The 26,503-nt window shown below is 47.9% G+C and overlaps 1 protein-coding gene across 2 annotated transcripts; it reads right to left on the minus strand.

The window, feature by feature from the left end:
* Positions 1–1,273: 1,273 nt before the first annotated feature.
* Positions 1,274–22,783, minus strand: fax (failed axon connections). Of its 2 annotated transcripts, none has more exons than XM_011143142.2 (4): positions 22,021–22,783; positions 3,637–3,975; positions 2,613–2,765; positions 1,274–1,961 (listed from the first exon to the last, which is right to left on the minus strand). In XM_011143142.2, the coding sequence occupies exons 1-4, from the start codon at positions 22,378–22,380 to the stop codon at positions 1,605–1,607; spliced, it is 1,209 nt and encodes a 402-aa protein (XP_011141444.1). In that variant the 5' UTR covers positions 22,381–22,783; the 3' UTR covers positions 1,274–1,604. The 2 variants fall into 2 exon arrangements, with proteins under 2 accessions (XP_011141444.1, XP_011141445.1); XM_011143143.2 differs by having other exon boundaries at positions 2,613–2,750; positions 22,021–22,781.
* Positions 22,784–26,503: the final 3,720 nt, after the last annotated feature.

Consider the following 26,503-nt stretch of genomic DNA (forward strand, 5'->3'; position numbering starts at 1 on the left):
CGCACGGTCATGTCGGTTCCATTTGCATTCCGCCACGTTTAGACTGTCCGGGAACATCCGTTGTTAGCTGGTCAATTGGCGTGACTCGAGTCCCGATTACTAAAAGAACACGAGAGAATTGGATTCAGTCAATCGATGACCTGACACTTATTTTTCACGCTCGGACATCGGACATGCCGTTTCTTCTGTTTTTTTTTCTTTCACTATCACTATTACAGTTAATATTAGCATTTTACTTTATTGTTGTAAATTCCTCTTAATATTACCGTTATTTAATATTAACGTATTATTTTATTAATATTATCGATAATGAAAGTATCGGGTCGCGTCGATGGACCGGCTACACACACGTGACGCATGATACCTTCTTCTTCGACGATTTCGATAAGACAGCCTCTCAATGATATATATCGTGTAAAATCTTATTATGCTACAAAATCTTTCAAAAACTCCGTTCAACGCGATGAGTGAAAGTAAAACACGCGATACACGTATGAACGTGAGAGACAAATCAACGCAAACTAAATCAAAAAGAGAAAAAGTCGCGTTACGTTGCGGCGGGGTTTGCACGCAAGGTAACTTTTGCACAGCAAGGATCATCGAGAGAAGCGAAGCGGTAGGACGCTCTTCGCCCGGAAGGTGGGGATCGGTATGCCGTCGCGCGCGCAACCCTACCCTCGCTTCTTCTTCCTTTTCACTTCTTCCTTCTCCTCCTCCTCATCCATCTCATCCGTAACTACTTGTATCTTATAGCATAAATTGCATTTGGCCACCGTCGATAAAGACCCCAGCTGCGTCAGACTATTGCAGTTCGTATATTGCAATCCTACGTTTCTAATGACTGTGTGAAATAGCCCTGTTTTCGTTTGTCCTTAGAGCAGAGAAGGGCGTGGGATAGAGAATAGTCGCTCCAGTCGTGTGTGTTTCGAGTGTCAATATGAAATAACGCGCGTGGCGCATTTGAACGTATATAAACGAAGTATTAACATTATACATGAGTCTATTAATATCTATACGTATAAGTAGAGAGCTTTAGTCCTGAACTTCATCTCTCTCTCTCTCTTTCTTTCTTTCTTTCTTTCTCTCTCTCTCTTTCTCTCCGTTTTCCCTCTCGCGCACACACACACACACACACACACACACACACACACACACACACACACACACACACACACGCACGCACGCACGCACGCACGCACGCACGCACGCACGCACGCACGCACCATGTATACGCACACATACATTCCTTTTCTCCAACTTGCCCTCTCTCTCCCTCTAAATCTCTCATTCTCTCTCTCTCTCTCTCTCTTTCTCTCTCTCTCTCTCTCTGTCCCTCTCTCATTCGTACACCCGCTATCTATCACTTCCGGCAACTCCCGTCCCTCTTCACACCATACTATACGTGCTCTCTACATCACATTCTCGCGTCTCCATAGTCGTCACATTCACACACAACCACGCGCTCACGCATTCACGCACACTCATCATGCAGATCATCAACCGCTTCTCTCCCTATCTTTATTTATTCGCCTTCGTACACCTTCGCGACTTCGCTTTTAAATCGCCTTGAAACGACTTATTACTTCCCTTCACAACGAGACCGCTTATTTGCCATCCTTCTCTTTTTCTTTGTTTTCATCAACCTCCTTGTCTTTCTCAACCTCTTTCTCCTCCTTGTCCGCCTTCTCCTTGTCGCCCTCCTTCTCCTCCTTAGACTCCTTAGACTCCTTCGCCTCCTCCTTGCCTTCCTTCTCTTCTTGCTTCTCGGGCTTGGGCAGATGCGTGTTCATGTCCAAGCTGGAGCAAATTTCATCCCAGTCCGGGAAGCATCGTTCCTTAACGCGCGAGCAATGGCCAACCAAGTTGGGACAGTTCTCCTGCATGTAGTCTCGCAGGCTGTAGGGCGTGTCTTTGTCGATATACAGAATTTGAGCGAGATGCGCGAACGCTACGACATCCATCTGCACAAATGCGAGAAATCAACGCTGTAAGACGGGGACTACTCGAACGAATCGCCCATATAATCTATTCTGGTCGTTCTTTCATCTTGAGAGCAAAAACGTAACTGCCAACGAAGAGGAAGAAAGGTCGAAGAGGAACTTGTGAAATAAGCGGCACATTGCACAATCATGTCTAGCTATTCGCATTCCGCAGATTCTGCGCGCCTCCATCGTCGCGATGAACGACGTTTGCTCTACTTTCGTTTTGTAATTCTGAAATCCGATCTTTTGAAATTTCAATGTTCATTCGGCTGAGAGATTGCAAAATCATTAATGATCGAAATAAGTGACAATTGTCGTGTCTGTTCATTTACTCGTTGCCAGATCTCGTTAATTTGACTTCGTCCGCCGATATAACGAGCAAGAATTTGGCTTTTTCGCGATGAGAGCTCATCGAGAGAGAGATGCATTAATACCGTTTCGTCCGTAGGCGGCACTATATACACTAACTGGCTCACCGATGTTATCGGTATCGAGTTACAAGAGACTACTGCTATTATTTACACAAGAGACAAAACATACCGCTAGAAACGCGCGCTGCTAAATGCGAAATCTCACCCTCGCGACGGGCGAGAGCGACGCATTAATAGATTTGAAACGCGGCATACTTACAGTAGTCGGCTCGTCGCCGAAGAAGAAGGGCTTGTCAGCGAGCGTGTCCGAGAGCACCTTGAGATCGGTACAGCCGAACTGGGACACTTCCTCCGGACTGTGCACGCCCATTCCCTGAGCCTTCACTTTCCTTGCACCCTGTAACCAATCCAACTACATTTCACTACAAACGGTCACGATGCTTTGTTCTCTACTCGCGTTTCGTTGCCTCGTTGCACACTACCTTAGCTACCACATTCATAGACATCTATGGTCGCAAGCGCAGCAGTTTGCACTCTAAGCGAATACTATGAATGATTCTAGGGATAGCGTGATTGTAACAATGTGATAACGAACTGTGATAACGATTGGGTGTAGCCAAACTTGGTCGAAGTAAAAAGTATCCCGAGTACGTGTCGGGATATCGATCGGCTCTGACGAGATCCACATCATCGGCGCATCCCGAGAAACGAACGTTTATTAAATCTCAACATGATTTTAATCAACTCGCACTTCGCGCACACGTAGTCATCTTTATATTCCATATTATCAACACGTAAACGAAACTGTCACACCTCGACCAGAATTCAGTAAAAATGACATGAATATTGATTATTCGACACCGAGAGAAATGGAAATATGTACAATGATGAGAGATCACACAGTCGCAGTACTTACTTGAAACTGGCGTAAAATGTGCATGTATGTACGTGTAAATTCGTTCATGATTCGGAAGAGATCGAAATATGGAAAGATCGAGGGGGAGAAAAACGTCATGTAACACAACGCTATAAATAATTATATATATATATATATATGTGTGTAGTTATGGAAATAATATGGAATATAACGATGAAGATGTGTGAACGGAAAAGAGAGGAAAACCTGCAGAGGCATGAGCGTAATTTATGTTATGTACGGTGAAAAACAATCGGAGATCAGAATGATAAAACGTGAGTTGATTGTTCGGTGAACGAGCCCAAGTTGCACGCTAGGTCACATCGAAATCACATCGAAATCGTAGCGAACGCCAAGCGAGACTTACCTTGCGTCCGAACGTGAGCTTAAAGAAGAAATTGAGGATAGCATTGGGAATACGTGATCCCAGGGCGAGCTGGAGATTGACCTTGTAGCCCTTGAGGACCTGATCCAGATTCTTCGTGCGCCAGCACGCGACCACCCAGACCAGGTGATTCTCGATCATCGATATCATGGCATGAGAAACGCTCCGCTGCTCGGACGTAAGACCGGCGTCCAAGTCTTTGCCGAACTTCTGACTCAGCTCCCGCAGGATGATCGTGCTGTCCGCGATCTCTTCGCCGTTCAATTCAACGAACGGTAGCTGGCCCTTCTTGGAGCGGAACTTCATCTTGTGATCGACATTCTGCAACAGTCGAGTAAATTGTTTGTCATTTATCGCACATGATTGCGCATGATACGCAGAAAGAGGAATTTACTTTCTATATTATATTTTCTTTCTTCCATATATTTTATCGTTAATTATTCTGCAAAAAAATTGACTCTGAGAAGGACGTTTTCGTCCGTTTGCTCAGTTCCGAAACTCAACTTCCATCGACATGTTACGATATTTACCAAATGAAACTGAGCAAACCAAGATATCTTGCATATGAAGCTACCGTAATTTTTCGTAAAGATGTATGTCGCAACGTGCGATAAATAATACCGCATTGAAACAGGTAGACACAGTTAGTATGTATACTCTCGCATAGCGGAGTACATGCTCTATTTATAGTCATACGCACACTGTATTAAATACATAAGTAGGATATTGTGGCTTTCACAGGTGAATCGGCTTATTATACGTAATCTGCGAACGCGTCATCACGCGTTGATGCACCAGGTATCTTGGATCTTGCGGTCCCCTACTCAATGGTAAATTCTTCGACGGATTCATGACGGCTCTAAAAAAGAAAAAAAAAAAAAAAAAAAAAAAAGAAAAAAAAACGTTTCTTGCCGAAGGTCCAAATCTTTTCCTATTGATGATATCGAAAATTCTCCCTACTTTTTTCCTCGCTGCTTACAAGGACAACAAAATTCTGTGCTTATCGAGATTACTCATGTTTTCTAACTCTGCGACGGTATTAACGGTACAATTGCGTATCATTACACCGAAAGGGCGAGCGCGCGACGTCGAATTTGATATTATTAAAAAAAATGTAGCACGGATGTCATTAAACTTGCGACCGAAGATTTCTTCGTGATACTTTGGTAGCGGCGTGTCTTCTTGTTTGCACAATTTACTACGTGTGGAGCAGTACTCGACACGCGCGAGATAGCCGAAAAATAATCGGTATCGTCGGCGAGTCGGACGCAAAGGAGAAGGAGCATTCTGATGCCCTGCAAAGGGCAAAAATGAGGGCCCGCCGACGAGCCGATGGAATTAACGGACGAGGTGGACGAATCGTATGGAAGTTCGCGCCAGTGAGTAGGTGGAACAGATACGGTGGAAGAGTTTAAGACGCGCACGCGACGCGCGAGAAACACGGAAGGAGAGGCGCGACAAAACGAGTCGGAAGAGCGAACTTGAAACTGGCACAAAAGGAGAGCACAGACGCGGTGTGCAGCCAATTACGGAGCAGAGATGTAAGTACGAAAAAAAGGAAACAAATAGAAAGAGGGAGAGAAATATTGATCACACAGTGCATAAAATTTAGGCAAGCTGCAAAACGACAGAGAGAGAGAGAGAGAGAGAGAGAGAGAGAGAGAGAGAGAGAGAGAGAAGGGGGGAGGAGCGAGGGAGGAGGAGAGAGACATATCACGTGTTAAAAGCATTGCTCGGAGGATTGTCGACACGGGGAAAACAATGATGCAACGCGGCGGTAGGGGAAGGAGAGATCCCATTGCTCCAGTTTTAACCCTTCGGTGTGACGGCGAGATCGATGAGAGGGGCTGTGGTATAGATGTGTAATACACGCGTGTCAAGCTGGCTACACCGTAACAGGATCTGGCGAGTCGACCGAAGGCGATAACTAACGCGCCTATCTCTCTCTCTCTCTCTCTCTCTGCCCGAATGAGTCATCTTTCTTCCCGGAGGCTCTCTATCTGTGTGTGCTCTTCTAATAATGCCTATTATACGTTATCTCTGCCGAATCTTTGGAATTTATTCGGACGCGGCCACCTTCGTTGTCGTGGACGTTCAGGGGGGTCTTCTAATGTGATCAGCAGTGTCCTTTTATCGAGGGATCGCTGAAAAACGCGTTATTTAAATCACGAGTTCTCCATTGCGATTGATGAGGCCTGATAACGAAGGTGCGATAGCAGCGATAGTGCCGGGGCGGGGCGGGGTCGCCGCGCGCTGAAAACGCGCCGCTCTGCGTCGACCTCGGCGCGGCGCGACGCTACGCGCGGCGGAGAAGCCAAAAGAAACGGACGAAGGGTGGCTGGCTGGCTGGCTAGCTGGATCGGTGTGTGCTGCAAGCGAGGGAGAAGCGTCGAGTACGCGCGGAGGACGATGAACTCGCCGCGCGCGCGGCAGCCAGCAGGCAGCTTCCGTCGCCTGGCAACGTTCCCCACTTGGCTACCTACCCCACCGCCGCATGGCCGGGCGCAGCGTCGCTCCGTTCGACACACCACGTTGGCTCCGGCGTATGTGCGTTGCGTCGCACGCTGGTGGTCGTGCCAGTCCTCGCCCCCCTCCCTCCTCTCTCTCTCTCTCTCTCTCTCTCTCTCTCTCTCTCTCTCTCTCTCTCTCTCTCTCTCTCTCTCGTCTCCGTCATTGTCGTGGTAGTCACCCTCGTTGATCGTAGTCGTGGCCGCCGTTCGCGCTGATATTGATCGCGCGGGATGGTGCTGCGAACGGCCGCCACCGTCGCCGTCGACGACGACAATGACGTCGCCGTCGCTCGTATGTCGCAAGGACGCGTATTATTGCCGAAAAAAGCCAGTCTCGATTCGCAAGGGACTGGTCGAAGTCGATACGCGGGGACACACGGAATAATGGATTCGCTGTTTGCACGGATGCTGGGTGCTTCTCCAGGGTCGGGGACTCGCGAGTGAGCGGGAGGGCGGGAGGGAGGGCGAACGCGCGCGCGCGCGCGCCGGTATCGATTGGTCTGGAGCGTCACAGTCGCGGGAATACGGGACGCGACGCGACCCTTTAAACGCCTGAAATATTCGGGATACACGGTCATCATATCCCGATATCTATACGCTCATTAGACTCCGCGAAAATTGCGAGCTGGAGTATACAAAGGATCCCTCCTCCCCTCTCGCCTGCTCTTCTCCTTCCTTACCGCGACGACCAGGTTGAGATACATTAGCGAGATACACTCTAACTCGATTCTTCCTCTGCCGTGCGACACTTTGAAACTTGATTATCAGCGGCTCTTCGTCGAGAATGAATACGGAATACACGCGGTATATCAGATAGCGAGAAGCTCGCGACAGATCGCTGTTGCTGCTTGCTTGCTTGGTCCGCACTTGCATATGACGATCCCCCTCGACGCTCGTTCTCTAATGGACTAGAAGCGTACTGTTTCCACAACGCATTCCGACACGACGGATGTAGTCGGGGAGATTCATCCGTACATACACACACACACACACACACATATATATATATATATGTATAATATACACCATATGTGACATAGATGTGTGCTGCATGACACGGTATAACCGTCTACTTATCACTGCCCACAGCAGCAAAGCCGCGGGTGATGATACCTGTATAAGTACGAAACGCAACGCGTACGATCGGCGGCGACGATGCGTTTCCATACAAAAACGCCAACTGACCGATCCTCCTTTCGACATCGCCAATTGTATGCTAAAAAAACAATATTGAAAAACCGCCCTCGTTCTTCCCTCGCAATTGTGAATCAATTTTCATCAGCGACGTCTGCAAACGGAAATAAAAAATAGCTAAAGTTGTGGACGCCACGCATGCATGCACGCACGCACGCACACACACACACACACACACACACACACACACACACACGCGCGCGCGCGCGCGCGCGGTATCGCGTTGCTCGGATCAAGTAGATTGCTAGCTCAGCCGTTTAATAGGTAATCCTTGGATTCACCTCGCCTACTACTGTATTCAAAGTGTTAGACAGCGTACATAAATTAAGCCATGCGCGACGGCGGAGTCGGTCGTGCCGTGCGCGTCGGCGCGAGCGTTGCGCTCATATACCCAGAGCTATTTTCCTTTCCGACACAGCGATTACACTTATCTTACGATATCTTGGGAAATAAGAATTCCCGGGTGAAATTGTGCCGGCATTCTTGGTCGTTTAGAATACGAGGGTAAACTCGAAGGTTCGGGCGCTCACAGCGGAACCTTAGCTCGTTAACTTTTAAACGATGCTGCTTAAACTAATCTTGTTTCTCTCTCTCTCTCTCTCTTTTTCTCTCTTTCGTCAGCTTTATTCGAAAATGAAGGAGCGCAACAATTTCCGAGGAGATAAATCGGGCGTTTTAATATCGGGACTTTTTCGACGAGTGAATTAAAGCCACTCGATGGTCCTATCGTTGCTCGCGCTGGACTATCGTAATTAAATCGTCGACCGAAATAGAAAAGATGCGATCTCTCAAGTTGCAACGTCAAATGCGCGCGGCACGCGATCAATAGACAGCCGGCGCGGCGCGAAGCGCATTTACGTCTCTCTAGCGGTAATCGGTCAAATTGGGAGAAACACCACGCCTCGTATTCATGGACGGTGAATTATCTCGACATTTAACTCGTTGTTTCTTCGAGCGTGACACCATAAAGTCGCACAATGGGGCCCGTTCATGTCGCGTAAACTATCTTACGAAACACGATAACTGCGTCTCTCTCTCTCTCTCTCTCTCTCTCTCTCTCTCGATATCCTTCCATACAATAAATAGCTCTTGAATAGCGCGCCTCGAAGCCGCCTCGAGCTAACGTCGCTGATTTTCGAAAAGAACAAGAAATCTAACGTAAACTAAACTTTGAGAGGAACATGTTTGAGGCAAACATAAATACAAAGACGAGTAAAAATAGATCCCGTCGTGGGGCATATGCGCGTCAAAAGTATGAGCTATTAAAAGACAACATTGAAAATATCACGAACGAGACTCTCGGAAAGGTTTCCTCGTGATTTCCTGTTCCCTCTTTTAGTAGGCGTGCCTAATTAAACCTTGAGCAGATAGGAATCTTAAAAGCTCCGTGAATCACTCCGCACATTAACGGTACAAACCGACTTATCGCGCAGCGCGGCTCCTCTATTATGACACGATTGACGTCGTCGCGGGTGACTGCGATTACGGCATCGCGGTGTATCGTCGATAAGGGCAAGCCCTATTCAAACGTGTACGAGAAAGGAAGGATGGGGGGGGGAGAGAGAGAGAGAGAGAGAGAGAGAGAGAAAGAGATAACGAGAGACAGCGTCGTCGCATTCGGGGACGCGCGCACATCGGTACGCGTTGTCTATTTTTCTATGGAGTGCAATGAACCCCTGCCGCCCTCCCTCTCTGCCAGCACCCGGCGTGACAGAATGAATTTCTCGCGGTCGAGGAATGTCAGTCGACGAGAGGGAGGGAGGGAGGGAGGGAGGGAGGGAGAGAGAGAGAGAGAGGGGGGGGATGGAGAAAGAGAAAAAGGAGATGAAGAGAAAGAGAGAAACGATCGCAGCCTCCTTCCGCGCGTTCCTCCGCGATAAGATAAGCTGTAATGAGGTTCAATTGGAAGATTAATTAATTAAAACCTACGGTGAAGGAGTTAAATTGGACATATTGCGGACGGTATGCAGGCATATACGGTACGACGAAGAAGAGAGCACTGTGTGTGCGCGTACGACACGACGACGACGACGACGACGACGACGACGACGACGACGATGGCGGCGGCGGAGACAGGCCTGCTGCTGCCCACTGCATGCGCGAGATGCGGAGGCGAATGACGAGAAAAAGACGAGGGCGAGGGATTTACAGCTGCCGGGATATGGAGACCCGCAATTATGTTGCGACCGCGAGCCAGTGTCTGTAGCGCGTTGACGAACGTAAACGAACGTTCCTCTCGACGTGGACGGGACCGATGGATGGGGAATCGTTTTCTCGGCCCACACGACTTCGGACAACTCGCTTCGATGTTTTTCCTCTCTTCGGCAAACAACTGAATAGACTTCAGAAGACTTCAATAAAAAAGAAAAAAAAAAAAGAAAATAAAATCATCAAGTTCGAGTTTGCGATCCCTAAGGCGGGTAAAATCGTCGAAGCGACTTGACCGTTTGTATCTTCGGTATGATATTGGCACGACCCAAAGGTTAATAAATTTTATCACCGGGACTCGCGTTCAGTATCGCGAGGAGACCTTCGTTAAGGTTCTTTCTCGGAACGCTGGATGTGACGAGTTGTAAAATAATTACGCGAGAGACGAGCGGAGCGCGTCTCGCGGAAAATACAATGAGCGCGCTGGCGCGCGGCGCGTTACGATTCCGCTCTGACAGAAGAAGAAGAGAGAGGAAGACAATCGCATTTCCAGGCCGGGCAATCTAGTCACCGACTAATGGAATGTAATAGAACGCTTGCCAGTCACCGCCTTGCCTGCCTGCCTGCCTGACCGTTTCTCTCCGCTCTCTCTCTCTCTCTCTCTCTGTCTGTCTGTCTTCCTCGTTCTCTTTACCCCTCCTTTTCTTTCTCTTCCCCCTACCCCTTCTCTCTTTCTCATTTCACTCGCCTCCTCACGCCACCGACGCATCCGCACAGACTTTTCTCTTTGTCCACGCGCTTTGTTCTTGTTGCGAGAGATACGCGCGATCGCGACTCCAGAGGTCTTTCGCCGCTATTTTAAGAGCCACGCTCCCGCCCCCGCGTGTATATTTCTGCCGCTTTTATTTCTATATATGCGTTGCCGCACTCGAAATTAGCGACGGTCGCGGCGTGGCGCCGAAAAAGAATTCTCGCCGCGTACAGCGGACGAGGTTCCGTCCTCACGTGCCGTGCGTATGCACATACCGCGATAACGGCGGATTAATTAATAGACATAAGTGACTGCACTTGACGTACGGCCACACCACGCACATCTTTGCGGACTGTAGGAACGCCGTGAAATGACGGAATAGCGCGAACCGCGAGCCACTAAAGGACGCTCTTTGTCCCGTAAAGTGCTGAGCTGAAATTTTTCGGATATCTCGTAATGTATATGTCATCTTTTGCAACCGCGGTAGACGACGCTCTCTAATTACCTCGCACCTGGACTTCGAGGAATGAAATACAAGCGGCGAGAAAAGCGAAATTTGACACGCAACGTGGAAAATTTTTTCCCTCGTGAAAACGCGCGCACCAATCGAATTCTCTCTCGACGCTTGAATTCGCTTGCGTTCGTGGACAGAGAGAGAGAGAGAGAGAGAGAGAGAAATCTTTCGCAACTTCAAACGAAATTTTCTCATCTTAGAAAAAATCCTCGGTTCTTTTCTCAGCGGCGCGGCGGTGGAAAACAAAATACGCTACGTCGCATGATTTCTTGTTTTTTTTTGCTCCAATGAATCGTATAATGCGGTAAAAAGTATGAACTAAATACGTCGTACTTGACGCGCAGTTAGTACACCCGTAGAACAATACGCACATTGTTCATGTACTCTGTGTGCATAATTTACATGAACCATCGCTCGCAACCCCCCGCCAGCCGCGTCTCTAGAATCATGCAAGTTTAAAACAACGGCAATGAGAGGGAAATTAGCTACACGAATGACGCACAATACAGGGATATTTTCGTTTGTTGAAGTGATTCGCTAAAGGGGAAACTGCATCTTTACATTTCTAGCCACGATTCGGTGAAATAGAGAATCGATGCGACGAATGCTGTGGGTGCATCACACCCACGTATAAATACGCGAAGTAATTCAATATTGAAGCGGCGGATTCTCCGACGTAATGTCGCGCCTTCGGCGATTCTCGTGAAAAATCAATTGCTCCCAATTAAGGAGAGACCTCGCGGGAATAAGCCGAAATGTTGCGGGTCTCACGAATAGACACCTCAATACCGCGCGATGTATCCTTCCCGAATTGGAACCTCGTCACGAGGTCCTCCTGCGAGAGGGAATCTGTCGACCCCAACGTCGCTCAAGGGAGCGCTTTTATCGGGACAAAGAGGGGAAGGCAGATGATTCGCCCAACTTCTCTTGAAGCAGTTTCGATGGAGATAGTTCCGATGATACGGACCCGTCCTCTCGGTTACGGCGTTTAGAAAACAACGGGTGACAATCGACACGGGAAGCGAGGACAATACTCTGGGACGGGAGGAGAGGAGGACTTGGAAGACAAGGACCGTTCGCGGACTCGCGAGCGTGTCGTACGGCGCACTTTTCGCCGAGGATGAAAACGACAGACGCGGCCGCGGAAAACGCAACGTTTTAATGTTACGACGTTACCTGGAAGCACTTCGTAACGCTCGTTGGTAACGATGATGCGCCAAGTGGTGCGGACTTTTGCGAACATCTGAAACGCGCGCGCGACTCGCTCTCGGAGAGGTTCGTCTTACCGCGGGTAATATCGCGTAACGGGATCGATAATATCGGAGCTATCGCGTTACACGGATTGCGGATAAGACGCACACCGATGCCTGCTTGGTCGGCCGGTTGGACGGACGGACGCATGTCGCGCGAACGATAACAAGTAGGTATTGCGTATTTGAGAAGAGAAGCGCGTCGGGGGGGGAGAGAGAGAGAGAGAGAGAGAGAGAGAGAGAGAGAAAGAGAGAGAGAGAGAGAGAGGAGAGACACATGGCGGTAGTCATCCGAGCTAATATAACGTCGTAGTACATAATAATCGAGGTTACGCTCACCGCGTTGTACCGAGAACGCATCCACGCTGAATGGCGTGAAACTACGCGGAATTACGTTATCGTACGCGAATCGATTTAGGATAACGGACACGACGTGCAGCACGACGTGTATCCCGGTACGTATTAAAGCGACCAGATCAAATCGCTGGACGGCCATCTACCTAATAACGCGCATGCTTCTGCCGGCTTCGTCCAACCAACCACCTTCCCTTCTTTTTTAATAATACGACATCTTGAGCAGCAGCGAATTATGCATACGTGTCAAGGCTGGAATGTGTCGCTTCGCGTCTTCGATTGGATCATTATTGACGAGGAACGAGAGAGAGAGTGCACTCGTCGCGTTTTCCAGAGTGCGATTCACCACGATCTCGCGTTCGTCCTCTTGACACTCCCCTCCCCCTCCTCCGCCTCCTTTCGCGCTCATGCTAAACACCGAGAGTTTTCAGCAATTATCTAAACCGACGCGACTCTCCGAGCGGAACCTCGGAGCACATGACCGCGTTGCGATGATTCGTGTCGGTGCTATAAGACTCAATTCCAGGATATACCATTCCGGTGAGTCACTCCTCATGAATAATTGCGCGCGAAATGCACCGATCATGCCGGGACGATAAAAAGTCGCGCGTACGCCCCGCTTAATCATAATACTCCGGAATCTGATTAGCTTGCGACCGTCTTACCGTATTACGCGGGGTGTTGTCATTATTACGCTCGGGCCGATCGTATTGGCTATGCGTCCGTCGTTCCATCTTGGCGACGGAATGCGCGACTTATCATTGAAAGAAATTCCAATCCGATTCTCGGCGCCAACTCTCATCTCCGACCATTCATTCGCGCACGCGACGACGGTGACGGTGACGGTGACGGCGACGGCGGCGAGAATAAAGTAGTTTACAAGTAAAAAAACAAGTATCGCATGCGAGATAAATATTCTCGCGGCCGCGTCGTTGTTGACCTCTCAATTGAGAGATAGGAGGCGGCAAAGTTGGAACTCTCGATCACGACCGCACTTGCAATTCTTACGAAACGAGTTCTCCTTTCCGCCCGTTATCGCGCTCGCCTAACGTGTATGCGTCTCTTGTAGCGACGTAGAGCATGCGCCGATATCGTTGTTCGGATGACACCACTGGTATATCCTGACACCGCCCGAATATAATCTCGCTCGGCTATTAAAATTAGCCAAGTAAACAGCATCTCGACTTCCTCGACATACGACGACGGCGGCGACGACGACGTTCTCGAAACCCGATGCGAAAACTCGCGTTTAAAAAACATCGCGGATTTCGGCTTAAATGGAACGATAACGGAAGCGTGCGGATCGTCTTCATTAAAGACGACATGCGAAAAACACGGATACCGTCCTCTCGGTGAGAATTAATCGGGTCAGCAAAGATCATAAATCCGTCTGCTCCGTCAACGGGCGTATCGAACACGTAGTCGAACACGAGCAGGAGGAGGAGGAGGAGGAAGAAGAAGGAGGAAGAGCGAGAAGAGAAGAAAGAAGCGGAAGAGAGGAGCGGAAAGGAGGGAAACGTAAAAAATAATTCCGCAGTAACGTGGAAATCGTTTTCCACGGCAGCATCGGCAGCTCGTCAATATGTATCGCATTATTCTCGTCGTCCGAGGACTCGTGTCCTATCCTGTAGCTCCGCTCATAGTGGGGCTCTCATACATCGCTATATAAAGGAGCGTGTGCGTGCACTAACGCGGCTTCGCTCGTCCGTGATCTGCCTTATACATTCCTCTTTGTCGTGGTGGTACTCAACGTCGACAATATCGTCGTCGCCGTCGCCGCCGTCGCCGTCGCCGTCGCCGTCGTCGTAGACGTTGTGCGTCCTGTCGCGGCAGGACGTTTTATGAATACCAATTTTCATTCCGCAGCCGTCGTGCTCTCGCGAGACGTCGAATCGATGCGAAACAGACCGGCCTTTGGCACGCGCGATACGAGATTCTTAGCAGCAAATAATACTGCATGCGCGATAATGGGACCGGAGAGACGTGGAATCGATACGCAACTATTATTCTGCAGGATGCAGGAGCGGACCAGTCGCGCGAGGAAGGAGACTCCCAGATTTCAACAATTGCGGAAATTGAGAAAAACGCGGCGCTAGACTTTCGTCCTTGCCGGCGCTTCAGAAGATTCTCGTCAATGATTATCTAGACTTTATATATATCGAATTTCGACTTCCAATACGGATAATGATAGTGATCAATTTTATATTAATTATGATAAATATAAATATGATGTATAAGCATGAATTTTCACTCGTGGCCGGGTCAAGTAGAATTTCAACAATATGTACATACTACGCGTATATTAGGGATGTTCAAAGTTCCGGCACGGTAATGCAGCGTCTCTACAAACGAAAGTATACGGGTGAAACTCTACCCGCGAACTTTCGTCCACCCAGATTAGCGAGTTTACCAACGACGTATCCTTTATTCAACGACGTGTGCTCGCTCGCTCGCTCACTCGCGCGGGCACACGTGCTTGCTCGCTTGCTTACATATGTGCGTGTGTATGTACTTTCGACTACTTGGCCGCAGGTGAGGAAAATATGCACCTACTTTACGGTTGAGGCAGGTCGCGGTCTTTAAATCGCCGGAAACGCGCAGCTAGAGGAGGCGCGGAGCGGTACGCTCATTTCGTTCATCCCCACCTCTCATTATTACAACTTCTTCGCGCTTGACATTGTATTTTCTGCCTTTCGAAAGCTTCTCGGAAGGTACCGTGGCCGATAACCATGGTCAACGCCGTTAGCCGACTGTATACCTTAAAACAGGTTATGGCAATGGCGTAGCCCGGAATAATATGTATCACACTGTTCCATCTTTCTCTTTGATAAGAGAGAAATAGAGAGAGAGAGAGAGAGAGAGAGAGAGAGAGAGAATCCGCAATTTCTCCTCCAAGAGCCTATTTAAACAAATTTTACAACAGCTACAGGAAATACGGGACGTCTGCGTCTTCTTTTATCGATTCAATGAAGTGAGTCGTCTCGTTGTTTTGATCATTATTCTTCAACACAATTTTTGCAATTTTGTGTGTGTGTGTGTGTGTGTGTAACATTATAAATTATATTTTTGCTAAGGTAAAACCGCAATTAAAATTAACCATACAATAAGATTTAATTTTTTTATCACCGTTTAAAATTTGGGTGGATACTATTGAGAAAACGGCCAGTTAGATCCAGGACATCTCTCGCGCGTATAAATACACGATACTCTGAAAATACATCAAGAACGAAAGAGTGTCCTCCAAAGAGAAACTTTTGTTTCACATAAGTATGATTAGAGAAAAAATGGGCGTGATCTCGTAAGAAGAAATAGAAAAGAATATCTTTAATAGATTTTCCCTGTTCGACCCGCGTTTTTCGTTTAAGCTTGCGGCCAAGCATAAATGAAGGTGACGAATCATCACCTTCATTTATGCTTCCCGAAGATACCATTATTTCTGTACGCGTAAACAAGAGCGTGACTAAATCCGTAACATTTTTACATTGTTTCTGGGCTTCTTTCCTCCCTTCTCTCTCTCTCTCTCTCTCTCTCTCTCTCTCTCTCTCTCAGGATAGGTACGAATAACACCGTTTCATAACGGTTAATCATTTGGTTCTTAATCGGCAGAAGCATCGCGAGGGAACGAACGAACGACGGTGGGAAAAGTATCGTCGGCGGCTTCTTCTAACTTAACCGAGAGCACTTTGTTTTTTTCTCTCTCTTTCTCGCAGAATGTGTTTAAATCCTATGACTCAGCTAATTTCATGGCTCGTTAAATTGCAAGCGACCCAACCCATGCTCATAACTCGGTCGTGTTGATTATGTCCTTTACAGAGTACCCTTCGAAAGGAATCCTGCTAAGGCGTTGCGGCTTTTATAATTGTACAGAAAACTAACGCTGGTATGCGGACTGCCCGCAATCGACCTCGCTTTTATTGAAGGGGCATTCTTTCGGAGAGATTCCCTCCGCCCCTCTGCGGTCATCACGTAATACTGTAAATATTAAGAAGTCCAGGGAATGTAAACACTAAACGCGATAAAAATTTTATCGGTTAAAATCGTTCGAATGTTGAAGCGCGTGTTTAGCTGGATTTACGATATTCAGAAAATGTCCAACAGCGATACTTAGATATTTAAATAGTATTTTCAAATAGTAGACAAATGAATAGCTTTATTCAAATAGTAGAAACATGAGGAAAACTTTTGTGCAGTTTCCAAACTTTTTCGAACGAAAGATAATACGAAGAGGAAAAACACCAACAAAAGTCTCTCATGGCAGCATGAGTGGGATCCTTTGTTCTTTTTCGGCGGAAGTTTCCCCGGGGAATTCGGTCTTTCCCAGTCTCTCTTTCGGTTTGCCGTTGTTTGTAATGTCGATCGTGTTTGATTTACGAGGATATTTATCCATATGTACCGAATACCGCGTTTGGGCGTCTTCGTAATTTCCTCTCGAATTCGGACCACGCTGCGCTACGCTTATGCGATGACCGAAGGTCAAAGATGCGTGCAGATGTACCGACTGCAGCGGGGCTCCGAGCCATCTCTTACATCGCCCCGCCCTTTCCTTCCTCGCCCTTCTCTCTGCCGGGTAAATCAGGATGAAGCAGGTCGGCGGAAATCTTAACGCCCAATTTTCTCACTCGATAATGCCGACGCTTCGGAAGTCGCATATTCACACCCGGCTGACAATTTCGGAGCGTATCTTTCGGCGCGTAAACACAAAAAAAGAAAGAAAGAGAAGCATACAACACACACCGAACACACAGAATGTAGCAGTAGAAAACAAAAAGAAGATACGATCTGCGAGGAATAAAGAGCAGATTAATGTTAACGAGCACGCGCGCACCTCTCGCGAAGGGGATTTAAGGTGTCTCCATGTTCTCTCACATTCGTCTCGTAATGAGCGAGCGCCTAATACGCCGATTATTCCCCTCTTTTTGAAAGGAGCAATTAAAATCCTCATTGTAAGAGACGCTGTTGCGCTCGTTATATACTTTACTCTCATTACCCGCTCGTCGGATTGTGCGTGTCGCAGCGAGATCTAACATTGTATCGTGCGTACGCGAGCGAGCGCGCGCGCGCGCCAACTATCGCATCCCGAGCGGGTTCGCGAGGCGCGTTTCTGTTCCTACGCGTTACACTCAGGCGACGCTGGTGGGAACCCTTGACAGACGCGGGTGCGAAACACGTGTGAACACTCTCCGAGAGAGGATTAACGGGCGGATGCTGCACTTAATAATTTGCCAATTGTTTCTGCATCGCAGCGCGCCGTTAACCGGTAAATGTTCGCGCGTATCGCCGTAACCCATTTGCAATACGGTCGACGTTGACTTTTTCCCTGACCGTCACGCGTATATTTTTTGTCGGTTCCGACGCGTAGCTGAATGGACGACTCGGCTCTGTCGAATTGAAGCTCTCTCGACGGGATCGATCGTTTTCACGTTTTCGTCGACAAAACTGTCCCGAGAGAGCTGACGTTTCTATGTAATTAATTTTTCGATGATAATTCGACGTTTTCGCGCTATCGAGCTCGTTTCTCGCTTGAAGCGTACGCGCGATGTCTACCTATTCAACGATCTTGATCCATTCACCGGGGGTCCCCGGGGAACACATCGTACATCGAACGTTACTCAGGCTAGGAATGCGGAAGGGAAAGAATTCACGAGGTTTCGTTGATTTAGCACGGCGCGAAGTTGGGGAAACGCGACGGACGAGAAGCCGCATTCTCGTGTGACGACAGCACGCATTTCAGCACCGTCTCGGCTTTTCAAACGCAGACTTTACTTTTCTCGTGTCCGAGGAGAAAAGCGCGTCGCCACGCGACGATACTTCGTGTCATTTTGCGCGCTCGTAGATGAGGGGCGAATTTTTCGACGCGGTTTTTCAAGGTAAATTTCTCCCTTGACCATCCGATCCTTTGACAATTTTTCTTTCTTTTCGGCGTTTGACCAGCGGGTTAAGTGGGTTATCGGGTTTACTCGGGACGCGCGATTCTCCATTCGGGGAAAGTTAAATTCGGAACTGGAATAATAAATGTCGTTTCACTCGGCACGGAGATAAAAGAAAGCGCATTTGTTCGAGCGGAATTTACAGTACGGTCCTCTCTCTCTCCCTCCCTCCCTCCCTCCCTCTCTCTCTCTTTCTCTCTCACACACTGTCTCTCAATAAAATGATACCGGTCGCTCTGAATGAGAGATATTAATACCAGACGATTTGAGAAGGAAGCGTTTCTTGGAAAGCACACATGTCTGTGAGCGGAATGAAACTGTTTAACTTGACCAATTGATCACGACCATTCCACTCGTTATTTATAGCTATCTTGGTAATGATTAGTTCAATAGGAACTTCCTCCGTATTACCTGTGACCTCTCTCTTCCCTTCTCTTCTCTCTCTCTCTCTCTTTTCTTCCAATTCTACCATTTCACAATCGGGATCGTTCATTGTGAAAATGCGCCACATTGTCACGCGATTGTTATGGCGCGCATTTGCGGCGTATACAACTGTAAAAAATCCACCGTAAGAAAGCCACGCGAGCGAACGAAAAAAAGGATTGACGACCGAGTGGAAAATTTGCCGATAGAATTGTTAAAAATAAAAGAGATAAGATTGTTGTGTTAGATTATAGTTTCATCGAGATCTTCCCTCTCTCTCTCTCTCTCTCTCTGAAACATGGATAGAAAGAGAAAGAGAGTGGCTCACTCAACGGTACAATGTGTTAGAGGCACGAAAAGCACGCCTCTGTTTAATACAGAGGCATCAGTAATAGAGAGAATCAGTTGCGCGCGTTGCCGCTCCCTCCTGAAGGAAAGTGTTATGTTCAACAGATGTCGGGATAACGACTCGCAAGGGTAGGCAAGAGCGACAATGCAGACGTAAGACAAACGTGTCCACGAGGGCTGATAACCAGACGAAAGATCGCCGACGGAATTCTATTAGAGTTTCAACCGTGGAAAATGTCTGTCTTGTCCGTGTTATCGTCGAGAAAAAGAAAGCAAATAAGTGAAATAAGCGCGCAACATTTTTTCAGTCCATATCTCTTCGACACGGCCAAGAGGAAAGGGAAGAGAATTCGATGATCGTTCGATGCGATCGACCGGTGCTGCTACACAAATCCGTTCTCGTTCGTTCTTAATAAACAAGATCCGCGAGAGTTTGGATTATTAGTCGCGTCGGTTACGATGCAGCTGCAAGCGTTTTGTATCGATTACAGTTCGCCGGCGATGCCGGGAACCCGTTAACCCGCTGTTCCTATAAGCCGATGATGAAGATATAAAAGCGCAACGACGAGTGAAGCCTCAATTGACCATTATCCCGATCATTAGCGATGATTTTCGCTCACAATATCGTCCTAATGAATCGCGATAATTAAGCGCGAGCGCCGACGGCAATGCGCAGTCTCACTCTTTCTCCCTCGGTGGGAAGAATTTCAACTTTCGCGCGAGAAAGCGCGAGTATCGCGAGAGCAGCGGCAACACAATCGATCGTCGCGGCGACGATCGACTCGTATCGCGAGGCTGATCGCGTCGATCGACCTGATCGACTGTTACCGACGGCGACGACGGTGGGAAAGAACGATCCGAAATCCGACTCGCGAGCGAGCGAGCGATTATTCACCGTTCGCGGTTTCTCGGCGTCGAAACGAGCGCAGCCGTAACGATACCGCGGGATAGCACGGAACTTTCGTATAGATCGTTTTCCTGCCGTCTGGAACGGGATGCCCCGCTTTCTATATCAATAAAATCGCGCAGCGGAAAGAAACGACCCAGCGCTTCCCGCGTCAAGAGCGGCGCGTCTCTGCATACCGCGAAGAGATATTATTTCGTATATTCCCTCGAATATCGAATTGGCACAACTGGCGCGCAAAAATCGCGCCGAGGATTTCCCGCGGGACGATTCGCGACGAGAACCTCGAGCGAACACGCGGAAATATCACGCGCGATCCGTGGAATACAGAAATCGTCCGATTCAAAGCGCACATTTCTCGAGAGGCGAGATTTTACGTAAATATCCCACAATTTCACTACGAATTCACTACGAAATTTCGAACGACGGAAATATTACGCGATTCCGTTACCGATTCCGCTGCTCTCCTTAGCTTGGAAACCCCGTCTGACAGAACGCTGAATCATTCTTATTAATACTCTCGCATATTCGCCCCTTAATTACGCCTAGATACCACTACTCACGGTCGTAACCACGCTCGGCAGAATTCCATCATACATTTTTATCGGTGTAATAAACGTTCGCTCCCTCGCTCTTTTACCGGCGAACGAGTTCACGAGCGAATTTACGGAATGCAACGCACGGCTTTTCTCTCACCGGGGTACGCCTAGGTCGAATGCACCACTGCTCCGAAAGTTGACAGCGGCCGCCATTTTGAAGCGGTTTGCGAAGGCCGTCTTTATGCACGCATTTTTGTACGTCGCATATATGATAATTACGGCGTGGCGTCGCGATGCGCGTTCAAGCACGTGTCATTTTCTTTCTACGTGTCGGGTACATTCATCTACGTATAAATAACGCACGAAGTGCATAGTCGTTCGAGAGAGTGTTTGCTTACAAAAAAAGAGACAGTTTGTTTAACCGGCAACACGGACACTTTGAGCGGCAGTCGAGTCGAGGTTCGAACACGAAAAAAATGACACGCACGTAAACGATAGGAAATGCCTGAAAATCGTAGCTGAGATGCGCCGACATCGGATTTAAGGCACTCGAATAATTAGACGAATAAATAAATGAAAGCGCACCTCGAGAACGCATCGGGAAAGTAGGAACGCGTTGCTGCGCGCTGTACGAACGCGCTCCCTTCATCCACACCCTGATTCCTGCCGAATGAAATGCCGTGCCGTGTTCGTTGCATCTCGGGAAACCCGGCGGACCGCACAAATCACCGCCGAGTCGCATCGATACGCGAAATGCTCCGTGCAGCCTCCGACGATTAGCCGATCATCATCACCACTATCATCACTAATGGTAGACGACGCGATAGAGTTCGTGACGTTTTGTGAAACGGTGCATATCGATAGATCGATACCGCGAACGAGCGAAGTCGGCTGTATCTCTTAGGTTATTCTTCGATCACGGCGAGACATAATTTTCGTCCATTTGCAGTAGAGAAAATCGAAGTAACCGCGATCTCGATCGTCGACGGCAAACCAGTGTCGTTCCGCGCGAGCAAGGTTAATTCTAGTCAAAACGTGCGTTCTCTCTCTCTCTTTCTCTCTTGGCGTCATTAGCACCTCAATATTCCAAAATACCGACATGAGGAGGTAAGCGCGCGCCAAGCTTGCACTGTGCGTCCAACTTTCTCGCAAGAACAAATAGAAGATCCAAGTCATACGCGACAAACGCATAACTCGCGCAACTTGGAGTGCGAAAACGCGCAACTCGCGTTCCCGCATTCCAAGATAATAATAATTCCGAATACTTTCAAGTCGAAGTGATCGAACCGTGACGCGACGGAGTGACCAGTATTCGTTCGCGACACAGCGTAAAGGAAATCGATCCTCCCTCGCCGCCGGGTTACAGACCGACAGACACGCACGTCCGTGAGAAAAAAGGCAACGAGAAGACACGCTCGGTGACGTATTCGGTAGCTTGGCGAAAGGGGGGAAAAAGAAGAGGGGAAAAAAAGAACCAAAGGATAAAACGCTCTCGCCCCCTTACCTCATATTTGATGCCGTTGAGTCGCAACCATGTCTCCACCTTGAGACCGTATGGTGACAGAGACGGTAGCAGCGGAGTACGCGGGAACTGATACAAGTAAACAACATCCTTCTCGTAGTCCGGGTGGTGCACGGTGCTGGCCTTCGCCGGCGCCGCGTTCGTGCCGCCCGCAGCGGCCGCGGCGGCGGCGGCGGCGTCGTCGTCCTTCTTGCCGACCGCCTCGTCCTTCTTGGCCGTGTCCTTCTCCTCCTGCTTGTTATCCGGCGGCGCGTCGTCCTTCAGCGCCTCTTTCATCTCCTTCACGTCCTTGATTTCCTTGCTCTCGGGCCCGTTGTTCTCCGTCTCGGTTGCCATCGTCATTCTTGCTGCTGCTGCGTTTTTCTTCCTTTTTTTCTTTTCTCTCTACCTTTCTCTCTTGCTCGCTTTCTCTTTCTTTATTTCTTTCTTCCTTCTTTCTCTTTCTCTCTCTCTCTCTCTTCTCGCTTTCTTTTTCTCTTCCTCTTTCTGTCTCTTTATTCGCGATTTTACTCCACTCCGAGTACCACTCTCTTGTCGCGTAGCAGACGCTTTCCCTCTTGTTCGTTCGCGCTGCGATGACCTGTTCTTGTAAAAGCGTACACTCCGCTGGAGCCTGTCTCGACGGGTAGCGCGCACACAACACAAACCGTACGCCAAGCACTACTCGTCGCCTCTTTCTGCTCGCCGGCCGGTTCCTTCTCGTCGTTTCCTCTTCGCTTGCGGTTCCTACCTTCCCCCTCTCATCTATGTGTCTCTCCGATCGCCGCTCTTCCCTTTCTCCTACCGCGACGGCCGCGCGCATGCGTAAGCGCCACACCCCACCGTGGTCGCCATGTTTAATTGGTTGGCCACCCCTGCCCTGTACGCGTTCGCTCGCTCGCTCCTCGCGCACGCAATCTTTCTCTTTTCCCGTGCGTATGTATCGGGGGAAGAGGTTCGTGAAAATCGGCAACGCCGCCGCCATAGCGGCTTTCTAGCAATGGCTTTGAGCAATGCTGAAAAAGGGCATCGACGGCTCGTAGCTTGTAGCAGGAAGGCAACACGTTGGAGCGAATGACCGTTGTCACAGATATCCTGTTCCTGGTCGAACATTTATTAAAAAAAAAAAAAACGTTCGGCTACCTTTTCTGTGGTCGCGTTCGTAAGATCTGTTGGTTTCATCGAGCGGACTTTGGAAGATCATTCCCAATGCATACATGCAGCGGCGGGATGCAGCGATAGTCGAAAATCGGATCGGTCCCGTCGCTTGCGCGTCCCGGGCGACTACTACGCTGCGCACGCGCGTGCGCGGCGCGGCACTACGCAGGGCTGCACTGCGCAGCGCGTTGCACACGTTGAAAACGCGGCAACGCCGTGCAGTCAAGCGACGCAACAACGAACCCCTTTTCACGGATTACTTTTCTCCACTCTCCCGTGGCCGATGGACTCTATTTGGAAAACTACTTGCTGAAACTTGCGCCATCCATGAAGCGCAGCAAGCTCGACCCGACTTGCACCCGATATTCCCGTCTCATGTATGTGCTTCTCCATTTCACTCCATTTTCTCTTTTTCTCTCCTCTCTCTCTCTCTCCCCCCCCTCCCTCCTTTCCCCTCTCTCTGCTTCTCTTGTTCTTGCTCTCTTTTTATTTTTCTTCACCACCACCATCACCACCACTAGCATTACCCGGCTAGAATATTGTTTCGAGATCGTTAAACCTAGAGGTGGAATTACACCCTCGTACGCGGCGCGTTGCTTCACCTCGGAATTATCGATAGACCGAGAGACACGGTGGACACACGAGCGCACGATCGATAGACGCGCGCGACACCCTTCCGATGGGACATTTAAACCCTTTGCGGTCTCACACGAAGGTAGGCTGGACACAAAGCCTCTCTTCCTGTGAAATACACAGGTCTGGTATATTTCGCTAGTGAACTTGCCCAAGAGCGATGAAACGATTTTTTCCGAAACGATCTCGAGATCATTCTGCACTAACGGTAATGAACGGACGTACCGTTAATGCTAATGGCGGCGACGTTAACGTGGCGTTGAGAAACCAGAAACGGAATATTTAACGCAAAGTCATCCGCTCAATTTGTCGCCGTGTCGTCAAGGGTGAAAGCGCGCGTATGTAAACGCTGCAAGATATTTTCGACCCAATATTCATGATGCTGCGGACCGACCGACCGCTCGCGGCCGGCGGCGATCGCGTACGTCATGGGCGGCAAAAGGATCGATATGGGTGATGATTCCGGGTAACTGTGACGTGCGATAATTAATCAGTTACCTTTGGGCGTTACGTTATATCGGACCGTGCTCGCGCAATCAAGCATTGCTTGGTATGAGTTGAATATGGAATATTATTACAGCGGACTGGGGCGAAATGAATTTTCTCGAATAATGAAAATCTCGGATGAAACCTGCGGCGCGCGGCGGAGGAGAACCATTGATGAGTAACGTTGTTTCAGAGCTAACTTCTATCCCATTAAAGCGAATAATTCCACTCGACATTGGATATTATGTTTAGTGTTTTCATCAAAACACACAGTTGGTCAACTCGTGCATTTTACGCGTGTACATTTTATGTGTATTCAACGTACAATTCTATCTCGTAACAAAGAAATAGAAACGCGAGAGGCGGCAGTGTAATTGTTTAACAATTCATGATTGTCTATTTTGTAACATGAAATATTATTTATCCAAATTACCGGGAATTATATATGCTACTTTTGTTTATACGTTCATATATATACGATATTACCGTCTGTCGTGTTTTGAAAGCAAATTAACGTTAAATTACCCAGTCGCCCGTGCCTCGAATTTGCAATAAATTGTACGCGCGAGAGAATCGTATAAAAAAAATTAAATTAAAAACGTCGATAATACGATTATATCATTATATGAAATATTGGCAATCTCGAATGGGGGAAGCGGAGCGTGGAGAAAAGACCAATGGTCGCGACATACCATATGGTATGTCGTGATGTGAAATTAAAATGTTGCGAGTTACATACAAGCTTTTTCTCTCGCACGACGACAACAGTTGAAAAATCGATCCGTCTAAATGGGGCTTAAGGGTGCACCTTCTGCTTCTCTTTTTCCCTCTTTACCGGTAGTGCCGGTGGTGCGAAAAGCAACGATATCGATCTGAATGAAACATGTTATCAGAAAAAGCACCCACGTGGAAAATCTTACGATGCGTTTGTGCATTATTCATCGTTCAAGAGTTTTTTTCAAACTCCGCGTGCATTCTGTACGTCCATCCCGCTTTTACGTTGAATAACCATTTAACCTGTTTCAACCCGGTGTATTTGATCGAAAATACTCCCTTCCCCCTCGAGGTATCTTCCATCCACAGCGATTTCGATATTTCCCTATCGCTGTACATTTTTCGCGAAACATTTTACTGAAATAATTAGCCATAACGTTGGAATCAGAATGCTTATAACGTGGAATTGTTTCGAACAATTCACATAATCGTTTCACTTTATTTTCATAATTTCACGATAATAATGAAATTATATAATAAGAATTTTAAATAAGAAAGAGGAAAATAAGAAATAAGAAAGATTATTAAAACGTTGCGCTGGCGTGAAACTGGTAATCGCTTTACAAAATTGACTTACTTGATATCATCTTGAAGTTTACGAAGTCAACGTATAACGTTCGTGTTTCAACAAGTTAGGGAACGTGTTTTATTTGAAATTATAAACGAACTTAATGTGAGGAGAATATATATTTCATTGTTCCTCTTTCTCTCCCATTTCGTGCGCTGGAATAACGTAATGTGCGAGCTGTGACAAATTAGATACGTAACGAGCCAAGTGCGTAGTATTAACGTGAATTGTTTATTTACGATCTGTTTTACGGGTCTTATTATTAGTCACTGTAAACTATACACGTATACTTTTGGGCATGTAAGTAGAGACGCACGAATGCCTGGGGATAATCCCTTACGTAAAAACCATAGCGACCTTTTGTTCGTGCGGGTTCACGCAGGTATCGCCGAGAGGGACAAAAAGAGAAAATTTTAGGTTGTACTTTGATGCTTACTCGACAGAATCGAAAAATAATATTTCCCCGAATGTTTCTATATCTTGTCATTTCGCGGGAAGTGAAATATTATGATGAAAAAAACAAAAGGTAAAATAAAATACCGCGTATTTTCAATCTCCGCAGAGAAGTTGATTGAATAAAAATTTGACTTTTGTAAAATGCGTTTTTACCATTCTCGTGCGAGAATCGCCTTATAAAATATGAAAATTCTAGGAAAATCAAACGTTCCTGCTTTTATTCCTTGAATTCGAGTTATTATCAATTGATCTTAGATGGAGAGGGAAAAGAATACGATGTTGAGACGTCGTTATGAGCTCCATTTCCATGAAATGTCATAAAAAAAATTAATATCAAGGTAACAAGGAATATGGAGGAAATCGTGAGTCGTGCTTGTACACGTTGTATACGTTCGCAAGCGCGATTGTCGA

Source organism: Harpegnathos saltator, unplaced genomic scaffold (genome assembly GCF_003227715.2).
Source record: "Harpegnathos saltator strain DR-91 unplaced genomic scaffold, Hsal_v8.6 scaffold33, whole genome shotgun sequence".
In the NCBI taxonomy this organism is placed as follows: domain Eukaryota; kingdom Metazoa; phylum Arthropoda; class Insecta; order Hymenoptera; family Formicidae; genus Harpegnathos; species Harpegnathos saltator.

Coding starts and splice junctions, on each gene's coding strand:
- fax (XM_011143142.2), bottom strand. CDS start 22,380: ATGACGATGGCAACCGAGACGGAGAACAACGGGCCCGAGAGCAAGGAA. Junction 2,766..3,636: donor AGCTCACGTTCGGACGCAAG/GTAAGTCTCGCT, acceptor AGTGAAATGTAG/TTGGATTGGTTACAGGGTGC. Junction 1,962..2,612: donor TCGGCGACGAGCCGACTACT/GTAAGTATGCCG, acceptor GCATTTGTGCAG/ATGGATGTCGTAGCGTTCGC.